We start from the raw sequence: 23,527 nt of genomic DNA, 5'->3' as shown, positions 1-23,527 counted from the left end.
TTCGTCTTTTGTGAGATTGCTTGACCTCGTTCTATCTAGCCTAGAGAAGACTCTTGACGTGGTCTCCGATGGATGTGTCTACTCGTTGTGGGATGCTACAGTTCGAGTGGTCATCGAGAGGCATGAGTTGTCTGTCGACCTAGTCATACTGGACATGACTTTCTATGATGTCATTCTGGTATGGACTGGTTGTTTAGACACAATGCAACTCTTCAGTGTTAGGGGAAAAAGGTTTTGTTGGAGCGCCTCGACTTGTATGCGTTGGTGTTTAAGGCGACTAGGCTTCTGAGTGAGGAGAAGATCGTTTCAGCAATAAAGATCTCAAAGTACAACAAGCACGACTGTAAGGTGTTCTTGGCCAGTGTGTCTGCTACGGACAGTCAGGCAATACCTTTGGAGCAGTTGGATGTGGTTCGCGAGTTTCCGGATGTCTTTCTAGAGGATTTGCCGGGTTTGCCACCTTACCCGGAGATCGAGTTAGTGCTTGACGTGACCTCAGTATCGCGCGCGCCGTATCGCATGGCACGTGTAGAGCTGGTTGAGCTTAAGAAGTAGCTGTAGGAACTTCTTGACAAGGGTTTCATCAGGCCGAGTGTGTCACCTTGAGGTGCACCAGTCTTATTTGTTAAGAAAAAGGATGGGTCCATGCGACTCTGCATAGACGGTAGCTTAATCAGGTTACCGTGAAGCACAAGTACTTTTTGTGCATGATTGATGACTTGTTCGATCAGTTGCGTACAACAAAGGTGTTCTCTAAGATCGATCTTTGTTTCGGGTACCATCAGTTGTGGATTAAGGCAGAGGATATTCTGAAGACTGCGTTTAGGTTCAGATATGGGCACTACAAGTTTTCGGTGATGTCTTTTGGACTCACCAATGCCCCTGCGACGTTTATGGACTTTATGAATCAGGTCTTCCGTTTGTGGCTGAATTCATTTGTCATTGTGTTTATTGATGACATTCTGATCTATTATGAAAGCGTACAGGAGCACCGAGAGCATCTGCGAATTGTGTTGCAGATACTGAGAGAACATAAGTTGTATGCTAAGTTTTTGAAGTGTGAGTTTTGGCTTGACAGGGTGATGTTCCTCGGCCACGTGATCTCAAAGAAGGGCATTGAGGTGGATCCAAGAAAGGTGGAGTCTGGGCATTGAGGTGGATTCAAGAAAGGTGGAGGCAATGTTGTCTTGGGAGCAACCGAAGACAGTTTCAGAGATCAAGAGTTTCTTGGGATTGGCAGGTTACTACCGCCGATTCATACAAGACTTCTCTCGTATAGCTGCTCCTATGACTCGGCTTTTACAAAAGGGGTGAGTTTTGTTTGGTCACTTCAGTATAAGGAGAGCTTCGAGTAGATGAAGAGGTGGTTGACCTTAGCCTCGGTGGTGTCTTTGCTTTCTGGGATGGGAGGCTTCGTAGTGTACAACGATGCTTTGGGGACCAGACTGAGCTGTTTCTTGATGCAATACGGGAAGGTCATCACGTACGCTTCTCAGCAGCTGAAGGTACACGAGAAGAACTACCCCATGCATGACTTGGAGTTAACGACTTTTGTCTTCGCGCTGAAGATCTGGCATCACTACTTGTATGAGGAACAATTCGAGGTCCTTTTTGATCACAAGAGCCTTATGTACATTTTTACGTAGCAAAATTTGAATTTGAGGCAGCGCAGGTGGTTAGAGTTCTTTAAGGACTATGAGTTCACCATCGCCTACCACCCTAGTAAGGCTAGTGTAGTGGTAGACGCGTTGAGCAGGAAGACTTCAGTTACGGTAGTCAACTTGATTGGTCACAATTGGGACTTGATTGCGAAGTTCGCCAGGTAGCAGTCGTTTACAGACGATTTCGGACGCATCCTTTATGCTGGGATGAAGGCGCAACCTAAGATTATAGACCGTATTAAGAAACTTCAGTCGGCCAATTCAGATTTCGACAAGTTATGTGTGAGTGCCAAGAATTTAGATGCGCAGTTCCGTTGTGAGGAGAATGAGACTATTATGTTTGGAGACAGGTGGTGGGTTCTAAAGGCACTGTGAGAAGAGTTGATAATTGAGGCCCACAGGTTGAAGCATTTTGTTCACCTTGGTTCTACCAAGATATTCAAGGATCTCCAGAGGACATATTGGTGGAACGGGATGAAACATGATATTGCGGAGTTTGTTTCTCGGTGTCTCACCTGCCAACAGGTGAAGATCGAGTATCAAAGACTTGGTGGGCTTTTTCAGCCTTTGGACATCCCTAAGTGGAAGTGGGCTGACATCTCGATGATGATCCCTCATCAACATGATGCCATTTGGGTGATTGTGGACAGTTTGATGAAGAGTGCCTATTTTTTGCCTATCAGGGTGAGACAGAGTCTAGAGAGCCTAGCAAATCTTTATGTGGATGAAATTATTCGACTTCATGCAGTGCTACATTCGATCGTGTCAGACCGAAACCTGCGTTTCACATCTCGTTTCTGGTGCCAGTTGCAGAAGGCCTTAGGTATTACGTTGAAGTTCAGCATGACGTTTTACCTACAGACTGACGGACAAACAAAGTGCACGATATAGACGCTTAAAGATATGCTTAGAGCGTGCACGTTGGACTGAGCAGGAGAGTGAGATAGACATGTGAAGCTTGCAGAGTTCTCGTACAACAACAATTATCATGTTAGTATTGGTATGGCTCCGTACGAAGCTCTCTATGGTAGACCATGTAGATCACTGGTGTGCTGAGATGAGGTTAGAGTGCGAGCAGTAAAGTCTCTAGAGGCTATCTAACACTACTCGAACTAGGTGCGGTTTATCCAGCAATGTTTGGTTGCAGCACAGAGCAGGCAGAAGAGCTACGCCGATCAGCGGTGTAAGTAGTTTAGTTTTGCCGTGGGCGATCACGTGTTTATTCGGATCTCACCTACGAAGAGTGTGTTCAGGTTTAGGAAGAAAGGGAAGTTGAGCCCTCGGTTCGTTGGACCTTTTCGAGATTCTTGAGCGCGTTGGCGAGTCAGCTTACCATGTGACGCTTCCTTCTCAGTTTTCCCAAATCCACAACGTCTTTCACGTTTCGATGCTTAAGGAAGTATGTGTCTGACCCTTCACATGTGATTCATTATAAGGCGGTCGATGTACAACCTGACTTGACGATATAGGAGAGACCGATGGAGATTGTGGATCGCCAAGAGAGGACACTTCGTAGTAGGACGATCTTGTTCATGAAGTTGCGTTGGCAACATCACAGACTGGATGAGTGCACATGGGTCGATATGCATAACCACTACCCATATTTATCCGAAAATATGGGAAATTATCAGATATTATTCAGATATAAACCCAGATTCATAACCCCTTTGATATAAACATGAGAAATAATGAATACATTTTGAAAATAAACTTGAAAATTCGAAATTGGGGTCAAAATGACCAAAATGCCCCTAATGACCTTGAAATCAGGGTTTTCTAAAAGAATTTTTATAAATTTTGGAATTTTGAAAATCAAATGAAATAAATCAAACACAATATGATGATATGCATGAAAATTTATGGAATTAGAAATTGAAATTTTGAAATTTAGGTCAAAATAAATTAATAAAAATTATAGAAAATATATTTAAAAATAGGTGACGTCAGTTGGGTCTGAGCAAGGCCCAGAGCCCATTGACAAGACCTAGATGAGCTAATTATAATTTGAGAATTATTTCATTTTTAATCTTTAAATTTGAGAAAAAATTGAGCAAAATTCAGGCCAAATTCGAAGGCAAAAATCAAGCATGTATATCGTTAGATACACCTCGTAATTCTAAGCACGTTGGTGTCCTGTTTTTCTGAAATCGGGTTACCGTTGGCTCGAAAATCGCATTTTTAAAAAATGATCCGCCTCTATTTTTGCCTTTTTTTGGATTGGATTAGACTATATCCACTACGTATGATCCAAGCTAGTATGGATTTAGACCTAGTCTGGGATCCATATTAACTAGGTTTTGGTCCGGGTAGGATCCATATGGATTTGGATATTAGATCTAGATATGGATTCAAAAGTCATATATAGCCAATTTAAAACTTTAAAATCAATTTAAAATTTAAATTGGGTTAGAACTCTACTCTATAGAGTCTTCCAAAGGGGGCGACACCCTTTGGAATATTCCTTGAATATTATATTTAATAAAACAATAAAAAAATTTAAAATTAGGAGATAATATCTAGAAGAGCTCTCTAGAGGGGACACCACCCTCTAGATAAATCTAAGTTTAAAAAAATAAAAAGGAAAATATTAAAATAAAGAAGTTAAAACTTTAGACAACATATAAAAATGGGGTTGGTTTCCTCTCTCTCTAGAAATCGTGATTCTAAAGAGAGGAGAGAGTTAGAGAGGGAGAGAACCCAAAATTTATGTGGGGGAGAGAGAAAAGAAAAAAGAGAAAAGAAAAAAGAGAAAAAAAGAGGAAAGAAAATAGAGAAGGAAGAGAGAAAGGGAGGAAAAGAAGAATATAATTCATTTTTCACCATACATTCATCGATTTTCCGATCTTTCTATGCTACGATTAAGGTACAGGTTTCTCTCTAGGTTCTTACGGGAAGAAATATGTTTAAATCTTGTTCATGTATAAGTATTATAGAAAAGAAGGGAAATCAAATTCCAAAATAATATATATAAATATATATAATGTCGATTTTTAGGCATATATGCATGTATTTGCATAAATGTAGATTTTCCCTTCGTGTTGACCATACATGTTGAATATATATATATATATATATATATATATATATATATATATATATATATATATATATATATATATATAGCCTTGTCGATCTTGGTATTTAATGATTTTTGTTCATATTCTGGAAAAATATTGATTGGATGAGATTTTGATCTAATTGACATTGCTGATTTCAGCATATAAGCAAACTTGATCAGATTTGCCATTATGCTGTGTGATGCAGAGCATCTGGATCATCAATTCAGTGAAGATGAGTTGGATCCAAATCCAACTCACCAGACCCGATCCAGGATGCGATACCCTGCAGATCCAATGACATGTAGGACTATTCGAGTCCAATTGGATCTCTGAAAAACAAAATCCATTATGATTGTCGTATTTCAATTTCTAAGATTTTTGTTTTGACCTTCTTAAAAATTGCATTTTTTATTTTCGATTCCATTTTGTCAAATTAAGGAATCATATTAGATATTTCTTTTATTTTTATTTTTAGGTGTTAGATTCTAATGATTCGGATAGTTCTAGTGCCTTGTAGGATCTTTTTGTGGCACTAGACAGTGTATGGGGATATAGGGTAGTTTTCTTTTTTTGTCTAAATAATTTTTAAAACTTTTTGTGTGGGTTCCAATTAATATTGCTGTTTAGATCTTACCTAAGATCCAAACCAATTAGAACCCTAGGTGACACCACTTTAGGACAACCATGACCCTCATTTAAATTCCAGTTTGACTCAAAAAGTTTAAATGGCTGTTGGAAGGTTTTAAATGGTCATTTTCAAATTAAGCCTTGTGAGTGGTCAATTTGGGCAGCATCTTTGGGAAGAGCTCCTCACAATTATGAGGCCTCTCCCGTAGGGTTTAAGAACCCCAAGGGAGGTCGACCAACCCCTTTAGCTTTTGTTATTTTAAAGAAAATCCTGGAAGAAAAATGGTTGGAGGGGGTGTTTGAAAAGGGAAGAAGACTGGTTCGTTTAGAGAAGGCATGTGAAAACTCTTCTAGTTCGTTGTTCGTGTTGTGAAGTTTTCGTCCCCGTATCATGCTTTCTGGTGTTGCTGTTTATGGGCATTGACGTGAAGTCTTGGTGCTGTTTTTTGTGCATGTGAAGTTGAGTTCGTGGATCATTGTGATCGTCCATTGTGGTTGTTGAGAACTGTGTCCAATCTAGCCCAAAACAAATATTATTTTCCTGCAACTTTCTTTATCATTAGTATGAAATCTTATGATTAATACCCTGTGGTGATCTATGTCACACGGACTCGACTAGGGGGTCGACGCACCCGCGTCGACACGCCCCGACACGGGTGCGGACATGGACACGGGCCGGACTCGGTCAACAAAGAGTCAGATTCGGTCAACGCACCGGGGCCTAGTCCGTCCATGTTTTGGACTCGGTCAACGTTGACCGAGTTTATTTTTGTCCATTTTAGGAGAAAAAAATGATCTTTTTATATATTTAAATATATATATATATATATATATATATAGCATGAGTCTCAAACATAAGCCCCCCCAAAAAAATTCCGGGGGGCGCTGCCCCCCTGGACCCCCGCCCACTGACCGCACAACGGGAGCCCCTGGACCCCCTTTCTGCAAGGGCAAAAGTACAGTTTACAAAGTTTGTAAAAACAGTCATGCTGGTGTTAAAATATGTATATATATATATATATATATACATATACTTATATATATATATATACATCCGTATATATATAAGTATATATATACATATATGTATATATATACGGTTTCTGTTTTAGTGAAATACCCGATAGGGGTATTCTTGTAAAACCACCCATGTATTTTTTCTTTTTTACTTTTTTTCTTTTTCCTTTTTACCTTTTTTACTTTTTATTTTTTCCTTTTTGTAAGACCACAAGGGGCTCCACACTTGTAGTCGTTGGGGCCCCAACGGTCAGATTTCTGACCGTTGGGGCTCCCAACGACTACAAGGGAGCCCCCTTGTGGTCCCTTCTTTGAGCCTCCCTCCTCTATAAATAGAGGAGGTATTCTCCTCTTGTAAGTATGGGTTTTCACCCTTCTCTTTCTTTCTTCAATAATATCCAACTTATGACTTTAAGTCATTTTCACTTTTGAGTGTTTTGTGTGTGCACTTTTAGTGCTTGTGCTCTTGACTCTTGTGGTCACTCTTTAAGAGTGCCTTTTGCTTTATTGGTGCTTCCGCCTCTTTTCATTACATGGTATCAGAGCTCGGTTGGTGATTGGGCTTCTCTTTTGCTATCTTGGAACACGTGCCTCTCAAAGTTTTGAAGAAAGGAAGTATATTTGGTGTCGATGGAACGTGACTCTAAAGTGGAGCTTTCTTTTAAGCTAAATGGGTCCAACTATCTCATGTGGGCCTCCGCTATGGAAAATCATCTACGAGGTAAGAAACTTTGGGGTTTTGTTATGGGAACTACTCCCGAACTCTCTCTTGTTCTCACTAAAATCGAAAATGAGATTGAAAAAACTTTAGATGGCGATGAGCGCATCAAAGCTATCAATGACCATCAATCCAAAGTTGAGGATTGGGAAAGTAACCATGCCAAAATTTTGGCATGGTTTATGAACAATGTTGACCTTAAAAATTGTGCCAATATTGCCAAATTTAGAAGGGCCAATGAGGCTTGGTTTTTCCTTAAGGGTATATATATCCAAAAGGATCTTGCTCGACAATTTTTTTGTCAAGAAAAAATTCGTTCCACCAAACAAATGGATATAGTGTCCGGGACTATTTTAGCTCTCTAACCCCTCTTTGGGATGAACTTGCCCTTCTTGAGCCTAAATGGGTAGCCCCACAAGACATTGAGTTAAGAAGGGAACAAATTGAAAAAGAGCACTTTTTTCAATTTCTTCATGGACTTCGCTCGAAATTTGAACAAGTTAGGGCATCTCTTCTCCATAGAAACAAAGCCCTACCTATTGAAGATGCCCTTGCCGAGATATGTCAAGAAGAAACTCGACTTGGCTTGAGCATTAAGAGTGATGAAGTTTTGGCCGTTACTAGGCCCGGATCGAACGTTAAAGCATATAGACCTCCCCATTTTAACAAAAATAGTAATGGGCCTAGAAAGGGAATAATATGTCATTATTGTAATGAACCAGGACACATTAGACCGGTTTGTCCAAAACTTAAAGGAAAGGTAGCCGCGGTGGGAGAAAATTCTCCAAAGAAGGAAGAATGTACCAAAGAGGAAGATATCAAAGAAACTCTAAATCACATCTCCGAAGTTCTCCAACATCTTCTCAAGACTTCTCCTTCAACATCCGGAGCCGCCATCGCCTACTCGTCATCACCTCCAGGTATGTGGATACTAGACTCCGGTGCTTCTTTTCATATGACATCTCATAAAAACTCTCTTTCAAATGTTTTTTCCGAACCCATGTCCTCCTATGTTTCAACGGCCGATGGAACATCATTGAAAATTGAAAGTATTGGAACACTACTTCAAAAATTCTCAAAACTTTTTCGTTCCTAAAGTAAGAATCGTTCCAAAAATTAATTTAAATCTTTTTGCCGTTTCCCAAATCACCGATCATGGATGCCAAGTCTCTTTCTCACCTAAAGATTGCACCGTGCAGGATCTCCAGTCAGGGAAGCTGATTGGGCAAGGCCATAGAAGGGGTGATCTCTATTTTATGGACTTTTTGACGCTTCCATCTAAGTCATCTTGCAATCTTGTAAAAGACAAAAGTATTGGAATTTGGCATGAGAGACTTGGTCATCCAAATTTTGTAAAAATGTCTCTTTTTCCGTTTTTGAACAATACTTGCAAAGACAATCACATGACTTGTAAAGATTGCATTTTTGGGAAATCTAAAGCTACTCCATTTCCTCAAAGAAGTTACTTTACCACTCAGCCATTTGAGCTTGTTCATTCCGATGTGTGGGGACCTTCCCCTATTTTGTCTAAAGGAAGATTTTCGTATTACGTAGTCTTTATTGATGACTTCACTCGATTTACGTGGATTTACTTCCTAAGTCGCAAATCCGAAGTTTTTCCTTCTTTAAAGAGTTTCATGCAATGGTTAAAAATGAATTTTTGGGAAATCTATCTATTCTTAGGTCCGATTCGGGAGGCGAATATATGTCCAATGATTTTCAAAGCTTTTTAAAAGAAAATGAAATTTGTCACCAACGCTCTTGTCCCAACACTCCGCAACAAAATGGTCTTGCGGAAAGAAAGCATAGGCACATAATAGAAACTACAAGAACGTTATTAATTTCAAAAAATATCCCAAAATCCTTTTGGGCCGAAGCGGTTCTAACCTCAACATATCTTATCAATAGAACTCCTTCATCCTCTTTGAAAAATATTTCTCCATTTGAAAAACTTTACAATATGTCTCCCGATTATAAAAGACTAAGAATTTTTGGATGTAAATGCTTTGTTCTAACTCACAAAAATGATAAACTTTCTCCTAGGGCTATTGAATGTATCTTCTTAGGATATGGCGAAAAACAAAAAGGTTATCGGTGTTTTGACATACTTAAGAATAAACTTTATATCTCAAAAGATGTCACATTCCTTGAAGAGGAAAATGGTTTTTCGCACCAACTAAATGAAAATATTGATTATTCCTTTCTATTTGACTTGTTACCTCAAGAAAACATCATAGATAATCATATTGATCCTAGTGAATCCCTTAGCGAAGATCATGTTGAACATCCAAATGATGATCAAAACTTAGAAGAAAATGTTTCAAGACAAATACAAGTCTACTCTAGAAGGAATAAAAGAAATCCTCCTTGTGCCCTTGAAAAATTTTCCCAAAGTGAGTCAATCAAAGAGACCTCTCAAAGAAAGTCAAGTCGGATTTCCAAAATACCTAATAGATTTGTTTCTTATGATTCTTTTTCTCCTAACTTTCGAGCATGCCTACTTGTTCTTCACTCCTTTCATGAACCATCTCATTACAATGATGCTAAACAATATGCTCATTGGAATGAAGCTATGGAACTAGAACTTAATGCTCTTAAAAAGGCACAAATATGGGAAATCATTGATCCTCCCAATGGCAAGAAACCCATTAGATGTAAATGGGTTTTTAAAGTAAAAACTAAGAGTGATGGTTCATTGGAAAGATATAAGGCTAGGTTGGTAGCCAAGGGATATGCCCAAGAGTATGGGGTAGATTATGATGAAACTTTTGCCCCAGTTGCTCGAATGAATAGTGTTCGAGCTCTTATTGCTATAGCCTCTGTTAAAAAATGGCCAATCTTTCAACTTGATGTCAAAAATGCTTTTTTGAATGGTAATTTAAATGAAGAAGTTTATATGGAACCGCCTCCAGGTATGAATTTAAATGGAAAAATTTTGAAATTGAAAAAGGCTTTATATGGACTTAAGCAAGCTCCTAAAGCTTGGTATGATAAGTTTAGTAATGTATTAATCAATTTAGGATTTTCTTCTTGCTATACTGACACTGCTCTTTTTGTTAAAAAGACAGGTGACTTCATTATTATGCTTCTACTGTATGTTGATGATATGATCATCACTGAGAATGACAAAAAGGGAGTAAATGATGTAAAGTCTATGTTAAAAGAAACTTTTGATATGTCTGACCTTGGTTATTTGAGATATTTTTTAGGGATTGAAGTGGCTTTAAGTCATTTTCAATAATATCCAACTTATGACTTTAAGTCATTTTCACTTTTGAGTGTTTTGTGTGTGCACTTTTAGTGCTTGTGCTCTTGACTCTTGTGGTCACTCTTTAAGAGTGCCTTTTGCTCTGTTGGTGCTTCCGCCTCTTTTCATTACAGCTGGTGCCAAACTTTAGAGGACAATATCCACATATATGCACACACTAGATATATTGTTATATATATATATATTTTAAAAAATATATATAGCCGTGTCCCCATGTCAAAAATTTTTGAAATTGTGCTGCACCCGTGTCGCACCCGCACCCGCACCCATGTGACATAGGTGGTGATTAATCTCAGGTCTGAACTTGTGTTAGTGCAATTGAATGACTGCTATGCATGTTATTGTTTAGTTGAAATTTGAAAGTCTTATTTCATCTTTGTTGTTTCGATTGCTAAACTATTTGTTTCGATAGTTCTGTTTCTAATCAGAAATTGGAAACAAGGGAAAGGCGATTTTTATTCGTGGTAAAAGAGTTTTAAAAATGATTTTGAATGCAGGTTGAACTCTGATAAAAAAATCTAATTTCATTCGAAAGAAAATTGTTTTATATTGCTGGGTTTGTGCAACCCGCGAATGAGAGTGGCCAAGCCCTCTGACAGAGTTTGGTATTTTGCTATGTTCTCCCAAATGGCTAAACAGAAAGTTCCGAATCTTAGTTTGTTGGAAAACTAACATCCGACTCTCCAACTTTCATGTTTATCATATTTTCTGAATCCGTTTCGTTGCTGGTCTAAAACGTCTGACAATCTATGCTACTTGATTGATATCTAAGTTTATGGACTGCGTTTTATATTTCCTTAGAGTGTTCGGTGTATGAAGCATATCTATGTCAATACTCATTCGTTTGTTACTCTGTTTGCTGTTATGAAAAGACAACTCATGAACTCACAACCTTTTTGTTTTAACCAGTTCAAGAATCGTCCATTCGTGTCTTCATATTTGAGCTTGTTTCCTGCATGATAGATTCTCAAATCGTTATCCTATCTAAATTAACTCAGAAAACATCTCAACGTACTTTGAGTGTAACTTTCTATAGACTTCACCAAAAATTTCAATTTTTGGTTCGTCTGAAAGATAAGATTATTCTGAACAATTTTTGTGTTTTGGGTTTTGACAGATTCGGCCTTCTAACGTTTCAAAATTCCTCCCAAAACCAACCATCTGTCCCTTGGCTGGAAGACAGGCGCCCTGTCTGTCCTGTCCCTGAAGTTCTGGACATAATTCTTCTACTGTCCCTTGTTCGGCGTGTTCTCACCCACTTCGTGTCTATTGGGGTTCTATTTCCCATTCCTATGTTGAACGAGTCCGCTAAGTCCAAACAGAACCAAGTCATTCTACTTGGTTTACACGAATTGATCGGTAGCTTTCGGTTTAGAGTCCACGATAACTTATCCGATAAAAGTTTCGTAATTGGGTCTTCCAAGAACCAAAATTCGTGTTCTTTGGATTATTGGAAAGGTGTGTTCAGTATGCATCTTCCCCGTGTTAGTCCCATTGTTCGCTTCAGAGTGCTTTTGCCACTAAACGGAATCCAAATTGAGTCTCGTCTGGACTCTTCCTTTACAATACATACTTTCGCGCGTTGAGATCCATTCGGATCTCAGATTGTGGATCAGCTTCCTCGCCGACTTCGTAACATCACTGTGTTTGAGCAGTTTGATCAGATTTGCCAATATGTTTTTATGAACAGTCTGATCAGATTTGCCAATATGTTTTTATGAGCAGTCTGATCAGATCTGCCAATATGCTAGGCGTGAGCAGTCTGATCAGACTTGCCTACATGATGTGGGTGTGCAGTCTGATCCGACATGCCACTATGTTATTTCTTTATGATGTTATCAGGTCTGTCTATATGTTATTCTTGATATTGTTATCAGACTTGCCATATGCTATTTTTGATTTTGTTATTAGATTTGCTTATACATTATTTTTGATGTTATTAGATTTGCCTATATGTTAATTTTTTATGTTGTTATCCGACTTGCTAAGATGTTGCATGAGTGCAATCTAATCCGATCTGCCATTGTGATGCGTGTGCGCAATCTGATTAGATCTGCAGTATGTTGCGTGTGTGCAATCTGATCAGATGAGCCATTATGTTCAGCATGCGCAATATGATCAGACTGCTCATGTATGTACATGTTCAATCTGATCAGATTGTCGATGTGTGGTCTGTGAGCAATCTGATCAGATTGGAAGATGTGTTGTGTGCTAGCAATCTGATCAGATTTGCTAGTGTGCTGCGAGTGAGTAATCTGATCAGATTTGCCAATGTGTGTTGTGCTTGTAATTTTATCAGATTTGACATTGTGTTCTTGTGCATTTTGATCAGATTTGCCAATGTTTTGTGCTTGTGCAAACTAATCAGATTTGGCAATGTGTGTGCATGTCCATTCTGATTAGATTTGCCAATGTTTTGTGGTTGAGCAATTTGATCAGATTTGATAATATATGTGCATGTCCATTTTGATCAGATTTGTGAATGTTTTATGCTTGTGCAATCTGATCAAATTTGGCAATGTGTGTGCATATGCATTATGTTCAAATTTGCCAATGTGTGTGCATATGCATTATGTTCAAATTTGCCAATGTTTTGTGCTTCTGCAATTTGATCAGATTTGACAATGTATTGTGCATGTGCAATCTGATCAGACTGTTGATATGTTGAGTAATAGCAATCTGATCAGATTGGCAAAAATGCTGTGTGCTTGCAATCCGATCAAATTTACTAGTTTGCTATGTTTGCAATTTGATCAGATTTGCTAATGTTCTGTGTATGTGCAATTTGACAAGATTTGCCGACATTTAAGATCTTGTGAATCTGAACAGTTTTGCCATGTTCAAGCTCATATTCATGTTAGTTGCAGGATTATGTATCCAATTATATGTTTTGATTTGGTTATGTATGCTTATGCATTCAAATACCATGTTGCAAATATGCATATCATACATATGAATCTGAAGATTATTTTGATGTTTGTATAAATATGATCATATGCGCGTTGTTTGGGTGTTTATGCATATAATTGATTGTGTTACAAGCATCTGTTCGCATGTGTATGTGTTTGACTTTATATGCATTCATGTTGTGTGTTTGAATGTGCATTGTGAACATGTTTTGAAACAAGATTTGTGTTGCACATTCACTAAATTTTTTGCAAAAGATGTATAAATCACTTTTGAGATGCTTTGGTGGTCAGATGTGAACCACTGCGGGCTGTATAGGCCAGAAGCATGTGTTGATCTACTTATTGTTGATTTTAACTTATGCATTGCAAAATTTATTTGTGAAAGATTAAGGGTTTTTTTTCAAAATTAATTGCACTGTTATATTTTATGGGTCAGGGCCCGAATTTGGTTTTGCATGTTGAGTTGCAAAACGATTTTTGTTTAAAAAACTTGATTTTTTTTCAAAAGATAAAAGAGACAAAACAGTATAATTAATCTCTTCCTTGATATCCCTTCCACAGTGTGAGAATCTTGGATGACGGTATTGAAAAACCGTGAGGATACTAAAACTCTGTGTGCAATTGTGCCCCTGAACCCGATATAGTGGTTCACCTCCTGACCATGGTTTTAGGAAAATTCAGTCACTTTGCGTGGGATTGGTGTTGTTGACTCAGTTATAGTTATTGATATACCAAAAAAGTGACAGTAGATGCTGATTTCTCTGATGTTCCAATATTAAATGTTGATTTCTAATGTTTTGATGGATGATGTTGATTCTTGATATCGGTCGAAGAACAAGTGTGCAACCTAGTAATAAAATACAAATTGTGTGTTAAGCTATAATTGAAAATCTATCTTGGATTTTGGGATTTTGTGTTCGTTTTGAGTATTCGAGAGTTTAAGAAAAAGTAGAAACTAAAATTATGTGCATTTAATAGGGACATGCATGCAAAATAAACTCTGATAAATAACTTAATAAGTTATTCATACAAGTGCATTGAATCATGCATATTTACTGTTCAACATTAATTTATGAATTCATGCTTATTTTGTTTCGCATGATAATTGTTGTTGCATGATATTTTGTTTAAATGCTTGAATGGTAAGTTGATTGTGACATTCCTCTTAAATTTATGCATGAATTTGGTTTATGCTGTTTCCTTACCGTTTGAATTTTTAGAGGAATTCGTAAAAAGAACTTTGGTTCTTACCCGTTTTCATAAAACCGTTTTATAGGTCCGGATGCTCAGTGATTTCTTGACTAGTTGTGACTAGTTTTTGGGTTCTTTGGCCGGATGACTCTTATGATATTGACGATTTTTGTTTTGAGTCTGTTTGACATTTATTTATTGATTAATAAAGTTTGATTTATTCTTCTTTGATTCAATGCACAGTCTGGTTGTGATTTGGTATATTAAATCTGCGAGACCTCGAATCTTTGGGTTTATTTTTGCAATTTAAAAAATAAAATAAAATAAAATTTCACTTTTTTTTAGTATAAGTTGGGGTTGTTAGAGACTAGAGGCTATTAGAAGGTAACTCACACACCTTAGTAGTCATGGGATCGATTTGGGGGCCGATTCGTGCACAAGGGAGAGGGCTTTTGCAATTTTCTAAAGAATGCATTTCCACAAATTTTCAACTCTAGCAACTGGGTTAAGGTAAAAAATATCTATTTTTTTCTTCTTATTGAGTTTTTTTTGGGGGAAGATGGCATTAGAGGATCCAACATGACAATGGGGCACTTAAGTAATGAATGAAAACTGATTAAAAATCAAGTGCCACTATTGTCAAAATTCTTTTTTGAGTGGATTAACGTGGAAGGAGCGCATGAGGTAGATGATGAAGATCCCACGTATCTTGGAGACGATGTGGATGTTGAAGAAGGAGGAAAAAAAGAATAAAAAGATAATGATGATGAAGATGATTATGATTATTAAGGTTTTATATAATATGTTTTAAAAAAAACTTGGTTATTTAACACTTAATTGTTTATGAACTTTGTTATTTTGTTTTTGTTTATGTAATATGAAAGTATGAGTCTTGTGGAATGTTTTTAATTGCAATATATTTAATATTTTGCTTGTTTTTGTAAGATATGCATGCAATATTATTTATGATTCTATATTAGTTGATGTATGTGGCTCATGGATACATAAATTCTTCATATGTGATTTTTTAGTTGTATTTTGTGCAATTTATCGTTGTTTCATGTGATATGATTTTTTTCTAAATTTTCTAATTTCTCTTGATTTTTTAGACTTTTTGGAAAATTTTTTATTAAAAAATTATGATATTTTACAATATGGTACGATAGAGGCTTAATTTGGGCCCGAACTATATGGGTAACGATACGATACTTACAACCTTGTAGAAAACAATGTGTAGCTTTTGCATTTGTGGTGCTTACTATCTCTCTCTCTCTCTCTCTCTCCACATCTATTCACAGGGTATTCTTTGGCTGGTGGCATTGGAAGTTTTAGCTTGGAAAATTGCTCTAATGGACAGCATGGAGTGGCACAAAGGAGGTTGAAGTCTCAGTTGAGTTTTTCGAGGCAGGATTCTCAAAAAAGTCTCATTTCTCAATTATCTGATATCAGCATGCCAGATGTTGGTGAAAGCATAACAGGCAACAGCAGCTCTGATGATGGAAGCTTAGGCTCTCGAAATGTAACTAAGTCTTACATGTCTGGTGGCTTTCAAATGGGTACAATGAATGATACACATCCAATTGCGTTTGGTGCTGCACCTAGGAAACGTGCTAGAGATTTGAACGGGGATATTATTCATGGGCTTAGTGATCCACAGGTAACTTGTATCTCCCTTTATGTATGGATTTTTCTAATATGGCTGCTGATGACATCATTTTTGCAGATCTTTTGGCATGATAAATATTTTTAAAAATAGTCTCTTTTTATTGCTTTATCAGTTCATTTAGCAGACTTGCTTTGGTAGTGGAACCAATAATAAGTTATTTGATTAACTAGGAAACATTTGGATATTAAGGTTTTGTGGAAGTTGAGCCAGTCCAAGATGTGAAGTTTACCAGTTATCATCGCCCCAAAAGGAGATCTTTTCAGTGCAATTGTTTAATCTAGGAGATGAATTCACCTTTTTCTAATGCACTTTTCCAAAATTTGAAAGTGTGTTACAGAGTTTGCTTAAGATCTTATTCTTGTCCTGGAAAGACCCTTGAGTTTAGCATTTAGCAGAATAGTGCGCTTATTGGCATCATTTATTTAGAATACTTTATCACATATTTGCTACTCTGTTTTCTGGATAAGTATTATTGTTTTCTTTATATTGCTTTTAATGTAGTTTATGAATCTAAGGGTTTTTTGTAAGTTTGATTACCTCATATGGACACAAGGAGTTAAATCTGAAAATTGAAGAGTTGGAAAGTTTTGCCTAGATATTGAAAGTTGACAACTGAGACTCCAAGTGAACAAAAGTTATGATACTGGTAAGACCTGAAATGTGAGATAAAAAATATTTTGCAAAATAAGATACTGCAGCATGGAATTTTTAATTTCTTAATCAGTTCTTTGATATTTTAATGTATAAAAATATATTTTATTGAAATATTATAAAAGCATTAAAAATTTACTGAAACTATTAAAATAATGTCTTTATGTGTCAGGGCCACATCTATGTGTCATAATGTATCCGACTTGTGTCATCCATGACATGCACTGTAGTGGCATGTCACTGTGACACAGATTCAAAGGACTCTAGATCTTTTAAAAGCAAACTAGGTTAACTCTCCAGTTATCTTCAAAATTTGTTCCTTTAGTTATTTTAGACATCAGGATGAAACTCAGGAGGTGTAAACAGTTCTTCAAGTTTCCCTTTCTGACCACCGTTAATCAGCTAGTCACACTTTCTAATTCTTAAGCATGTTGAGTGTTGTCGATTCATCAAAAAGAAAAAGTATTTCTTGTTTTTTGGTAGTAAATTTGGCATACCAATTAACTTCAATTGTGCTACAATTCCATTACTTTTTTTGCATCACTGGCGCATCATTATTTAAAATTTTGTCAGTTTGGCCTGGCTAATGCGTCACTGGACATGGCTTCCATGGAGAAATTTCTACAAATTCAACAAGATTCAGTTCCATGCAGGATCCGTGCAAAGCGCGGTTTTGCCACCCATCCACGAAGCATTGCTGAGAGGGTTCGTTATAGTGTTTCATATACATTTTATGCACATACTAATATGATGACATATAGGGTTTAAAATTTGGTGCTATTAAGTCACGGAACTAGTGAGATGGAAATCATGGGTTCAAGCTTTATTGACTCAATCTGACCATATAGATGTGTTCAAGGTGGTTTGTTTGCTAAGGATCAAACCTTGGATCTTGCAATTTTAACTAAAAATGTGATTTTTTGAGTTGTGAAGTTTTAGCGCATTGTGGGCCTTTGATTTTTGAAGCCCTTAAAAAACCTGCTTGCCTTTCACACTCACATGATTCAAAACTCTTTTTTCTACTAAAAAAACTTGATCACATCCATAAGGTCCAATTAAAATATATATATATATATATATATATATATATATATATATATATATGAAAAGCTATGTCGCAGGGATTTGGCCAGTCGGGTGCCGCACCCGCATCGACGCCACGCAGGTGCTGCACCCGGTGTGGTCAAACCGACCCTGGGTGCGGTCAACGCACCCAGGATCATAAATGTCCAATTTTTTGTCTTAAAAAAAAGTGCCCAATTAAATGGGCTGGGAGGGGGATTAGGGCAAAAACTTTTTGCCCTCTCCTCCCGACCCCGACGCTGCGACGCTCTTCTCCGTCTCCCGACCCCGACGCAACGCCTCTCCGTCTCCAACCCAGATTCCGGCGTGAGGATTCTCTCTCTCTCTCTCTCTCTCATTCCGGCAGCTCGTAGATGGGTCACACTTTTTTTTTCAGGGCCGTTGATGCCTTAGATGCACGACATCTATGGCTTCCAAAATGAACCGCTAAAACACTGAGTCTTTGAGTTTTCAATATTTGGTTTTGAACATTCTTTTTCAGTTTTTTTTTTAAGTAGATGGGAGATTCACAATGCAACAAGAAGCGGAATCTCAACTGTGCAGGTTCCATATTGCTGATAACATTTCTACAGAAGACGTTGTTTGCTCGCTCGCTCCAACCTTTCCTGTTTTTTACATTTCTATAGAAGTCTTTTAGTGTTACTATTGTTATATATATATATATATATATATATATATATATATATATATATATATATATATATATACACTCTCCCGCACCCACGCACCCAAGTTTTTTGAAAGTGCCGCATCACCGCACCCGCACCTATGTGACATAGATGAAAAGGGGGTGATTTATAGTCGATAGTTCTGTGCCTTCAATAGCACCAAATATTAACCCATATGCATGTGTCCATATGCATGTATGCATCTGTTTGTGTGCAGTGTGCATCAAATGTGAATATATTGCCCTTTTGTGTTTAGGAAAGAAGAACAAGGATAAGTGAAAAGCTGAGAAAGTTACAGGAGCTTGTTCCCAACATGGACAAGGTACGCTTCTGGCTTATGCATTTACTCACCTATACCCAATCGCTAAATTTTCTTTTTCTGGTCACCGTTGCATCATTCAATATCTTATCTATTTTCATCATTTGATATCTTTCTTGTTCCTTTTATATCATCTTCAAGACCAGTTACTACATATATGCAATAGACTAGAATGTTGGCTTCACAACTCAATCTTTTTCCCTCCCACCACCCAAGGCACCATCTCATAGAAACTATGATCAAGATATTTGGTGGCATTTATAAGTCTAAGATCTGAACCGGGCACAAAGAGTCCTTAACAACAGGACTCTGTGAGATGCAGGTTTAACAAATTCTGTGAGATGCTGGTTTCCTTGAATGGCAATTCAATAAAATTTCCTCTTACGTATAATAAATCCTTTATGCATGTCAACTGACCATTAGATAATTGCATCTATTTTTTATCTTTGTACTTTATGCAATTCATTATTCCATTAGAACCTGAAGTACTTAGCGGTTTGTGACAGAAAAAACAATGGAAGTTCAAGATGCCTGTTACTGACCATAAAATATATGAATGTAGCTATGTCACAGGGATTTGGCCAACCAGGTGCTGCACCCGCGTCGACGCGATGCGATGCGGGTGCGCGTGTGGGTGCGGCACCCGGTGCGGTCAACCCGACCCTGGGTGTGGTCAACACACCCAGGTTCATATATGTCCAAAATTTGGACTTTAAAAAAAAAGAGCCCAATCAAATGGGCTGAGGAGGATTAACTGTTATATATATACCCTCCCGCACCCCCGCACCCATGTGACATAGGAATGTAGATACAAGACAAAGAAGACAGGCATTATTCAGTTTATTCAGGAACTGATCACAGTAGGCCATGTTTACTTCCAAAATATAGGAAATATATTCAACTTTTCTTTCTGAAAATCCAGAAGGTTTTGCTAGAAATCTTAGAAAATTCTAGGCTTTGTATTTCTGGAATAGCATAAACCTCCTCAACTCAAAAACATGCCGAGGCTGTATGGATATATTTTTTCATTAAATTTTGAAATAAAATCCAGGATTACATGGATTTATGGTGTTATCACCTATTAAAAGTATCCTCATCTGGTTGTATCTCCATGGATAGAAGATTAAATAAACAGTTTTAGACATTATAGAAAAACAAGAAAAAGGATGGCCAATCACAAATTGTCTTTTATTTTGTATGCCAGTGTGAAAAATTTTACAGGAATAGGAGATTTTGCTTTGATTTTGTAAAATCCCTCCTTTTCTTGTTTTTAATTTTTAGGAAGTTGTCAGGACAATATGCTTTGAATCTGGACTGTCCTCCTGTGAAGAGGTAAAGTCCAGATAAGTTGGCTTTTCTAGCTTAGGATCCACTTCAAAAGAGGATCCGGATCCATGAAACCCAAATCTCGAAAAAGAACAATACTTTCATCCAAAATTCCAAATGAAATTATAAGAAACTAGTAAAATGGCCCGTCCAAAGGACAGGCATTGACAAGGAAGAGTATATCAATGTTACATATATATAAGAGTTTTAGGTAACTAACTATTTGATTTAATTATATTATTATTATATTATATTGTATTTATACTACTTTTAAGGGAGATAGGAGAGAGGAGCATGTAATAGTTTTAGGTAACTAATTATTTGATTTCATTATATTATATTATATTTATAGAACTTTAGCAAAATTTCAAATAATCAATAAAAAAACAATCAACAAAAGACATGTATAGTAGAAAAGGAAACCAAAGGGAAGTACACACACATAAATCTTAAATTAAGAATATAACATGTATATCAAGAAAAAAAAGATTAACATATATGAGAAGTGGCCAAGTCAAGGATATTCAAACACTTTCCTTGTGTGCTTGGTAACCTTGGTGATTAGTGATTAATGTCTTGCATTTTTTATCTCTTTTTTAACATAATATAATATTATTATAATTTTCTTTATTTTCAAATAGGTCAAATTCCTAGCCTACCTTTTTGCAAGAACCACTTCCCCAAAGGCCATAATTATGGCTATTTGAGTAGCAATATAGCACTTAATGCATTAGGTCCGATCAGTTAATTAGAACAGACTTTGCAAGATTATAGTAGTATGTCGGGTTGTGATTGTTATTTTAGCAGAAAATAGATAAGACGAAAATGAGGCTGGCAATCACGTTTCCTCAACCAGGGAAATCGTGAGTCAATTCTCCTTCATATAAAGAAAACAATTACAATAATTGATGTTACCGATTTTCCCTTATTAAATTACATCCATATACATTAAAAGGGCAATAATGTAAAACAGTTAAAATATAAACATAACTCTGTATTGGATCTGGATCACAGACCCAACACTATCCAGATCCCCATATTACATTGCAACAACCTCCCTCAAGTTGTATGTGGTGATAACCATAGACAACTTGGATTTAAGGTACCAAAACCTTCGCTTTGTCAATCCTTTTGTAAACAAATCAACAATTTGATTTTCTGTCCCAACAAATTTAGCTTCTAATTCTCCATTTTCAATGTTGCTTCTAATGAAATGCTGATGTATCTCTATATGCTTCATCCTTCTGTGATAGACAGGATTAAAGAATATCTTGATGGCACTTTGATTGTTGCAGAATAATATATATTTAGGAATCCTTTCACTTAAGTCATTCAACAAAAATCTAAGCCAACCCAATTCCGAAAATGCTGCAACCATGGCTCTATATTCTGCTTCAGTGCTTGACTTTTTCATTGCCTTTTGTTTTCTACTTGACCAAGAGACTAAATTTCCACCAATAAAAACACAATATCCTGAAATTGCTCTCCTCTCATCTGGATCTTTTGCCCAATCTGCATCAAAAAATGCCATAATTGTAAGCATATCTTTCCTTTGCCTTCGTCTCTTATAATATAAGCCATCTCCCCATTGTGCCTTTGAGATATCTCAGGATCCTCTTCACAACTTCCATGTGAGTGACTCTTGGCTGATGCATAAATTGAGATACTTGATTCACTGTCAGGTCTGGTGAAGGTCAAATATTGTAACATTCCCACAATGCTTTGATATTCTGTCGGATTTTCATATATTTCACCTTCTTCCATTCTTAGTTTATGGTGAATTGGAGTTGGGGTTAACATAGGTTTGCAATCAACCATACTTGTTTTCTTCAAAAGATCAAGGGTATACTTGTAATGAAGTATGCAGAAGAATCCAAGAATGCCAATGCATTCACTATGTCCAACACGGACAAACGAAACAAGCATAAGAGAGGAAATCCACCAAGGGATATACGAAGGGCCTTATAAAAAGGCTACACACATAAAAAGAATATCCCTTTTATTGGAGAGGAGCTCTCTAAAAGCAATACAAGATACAAGGGGGTTCCCCCTATTTATAACAAAGGGAGACCAAAGGGGGCTCCCAATAGAGTCGTTGGGAGCCCCCAACGGTCACAATTGTGACCGTTGGGGGCCCCAACGACTCCATTGTGGGGCCCCTTTGGTATCCCAATAAACATTTTAGAAAATAAAAAAACAAAAAATAAAAAACAGAAAAATAAAAGAAATAAAACAAGTACCCCTATTGGGTACTTGTGAAAAGACCATAATACCCCTATCAGGTATTATGGTGAATACATCTATATTTATATATATAGATGTATTATTACATATGTCTTAACACCCCCCTCAAACTTTATGGGGAGATGACCGAAAGTTTGCCAAGAAGGAACAAGAAGCGAGGAGCAGGAAGTGCTTTGGTAAAGAAATCTGCAAGTTGATATTCCGAAGTGACATATGGCAGTGTAACTTGTTAAAATGTAAACTGTAATATATATTATTTAATATTATTATATTTTCTTTTTCTATTTTTCTTTATTTTCTTTTTTAGCATCTAGTTCAATAGAAACTAGATATTTGATCCAGTCAAGTTCCTGTTGGAACTTGACTGTGCAAATAGCTGTTGGACTGTAGTCCAACAGCTATAATAATAAATGCTGTTGGACTGTAGTCCAACAGCTATATTAAGAGACGTTGGAATCCAACGTCTCTTTTGGAGAGTTCAAAATGAGCTCTCCTCTCTCTTCCACTTTTTTGTATATATAGGGGTGAACCCCTTCAATGTAAATTACTATGCTTCTTAAGCATTTTGTTCATGAATAAAGTATTATTTATTTTTCAAGTGTTCTTCCTTTTATACCCTTTCAAGGGTCATGCTTGTAGTGTCTCCAATAGGCACTTGTTTGTGAGTTATTTGTGCATTTGTTGAAGACCACCATTTCATTACATGGTATCAGAGCTACGAAATCCTTAGATCTTGAAGTGCTTCCGCCTCGATTTCTGTGCCACATTTACAAAAGGTGTTTCATCACCTTGTTCTTGGCTCAAGAAGATTTGTTTGAAGAAAGGCGAACTTGTGCTACAATTTTTTTTTGGTTTTGTATCCTCTCTTATTCCTTTTGTCTACTTTTTTTCTTTTCTTTTTATTTTTCTCTCTCTCTCTCTCCTCCTATTTATTCCTCTCTTACCCTTGTAAAAGATGGATGACAATGATAAGATCACCATCATTCCTATGAAGCTAAATGATACTATGTAATGTGGGCTTCGATTATGAAGCACCACATTTGGGGAAAAGGTTTATGGGGTATAGTGGATGGTTCCGATTTGGAACCTAAACTATCTCTTACCAAGAAAGAGGGTGATA

At 37.0% G+C, this 23,527-nt stretch overlaps 1 protein-coding gene across 3 annotated transcripts in view; it reads left to right on the top strand.

The window, feature by feature from the left end:
• The window catches only part of LOC149811726 (transcription factor bHLH129-like), a 59,249-nt gene that overhangs the window by 10,064 nt on the left and 25,658 nt on the right, over positions 1–23,527 (top strand). For 2 of the 3 annotated variants that reach the window (XR_016428627.1, XM_089993974.1), the window contains exons 2-4: positions 15,749–16,107; positions 17,341–17,472; positions 18,775–18,840. Coding sequence is in view for 1 of the 3 variants with exons in the window: in XM_089993974.1 (XP_089850100.1) it covers positions 15,749–16,107; positions 17,341–17,472; positions 18,775–18,840 (557 nt within the window). In the remaining 2 variants the exon portion in view is untranslated. The remainder of the gene's footprint in view (positions 1–15,748; positions 16,108–17,340; positions 17,473–18,774; positions 18,841–23,527) is intronic. The other variant, XR_016428628.1, reaches the window with a different exon arrangement.

The sequence above is a fragment of the Nuphar pumila genome, chromosome 17 (genome assembly GCF_984573655.1).
Source record: "Nuphar pumila chromosome 17, dmNupPumi1.hap1.1, whole genome shotgun sequence".
In the NCBI taxonomy this organism is placed as follows: domain Eukaryota; kingdom Viridiplantae; phylum Streptophyta; class Magnoliopsida; order Nymphaeales; family Nymphaeaceae; genus Nuphar; species Nuphar pumila.
The sequence above is the reverse complement of the archived record's forward strand: the minus strand, read 5'-3'. Positions and strand labels throughout refer to the sequence as shown.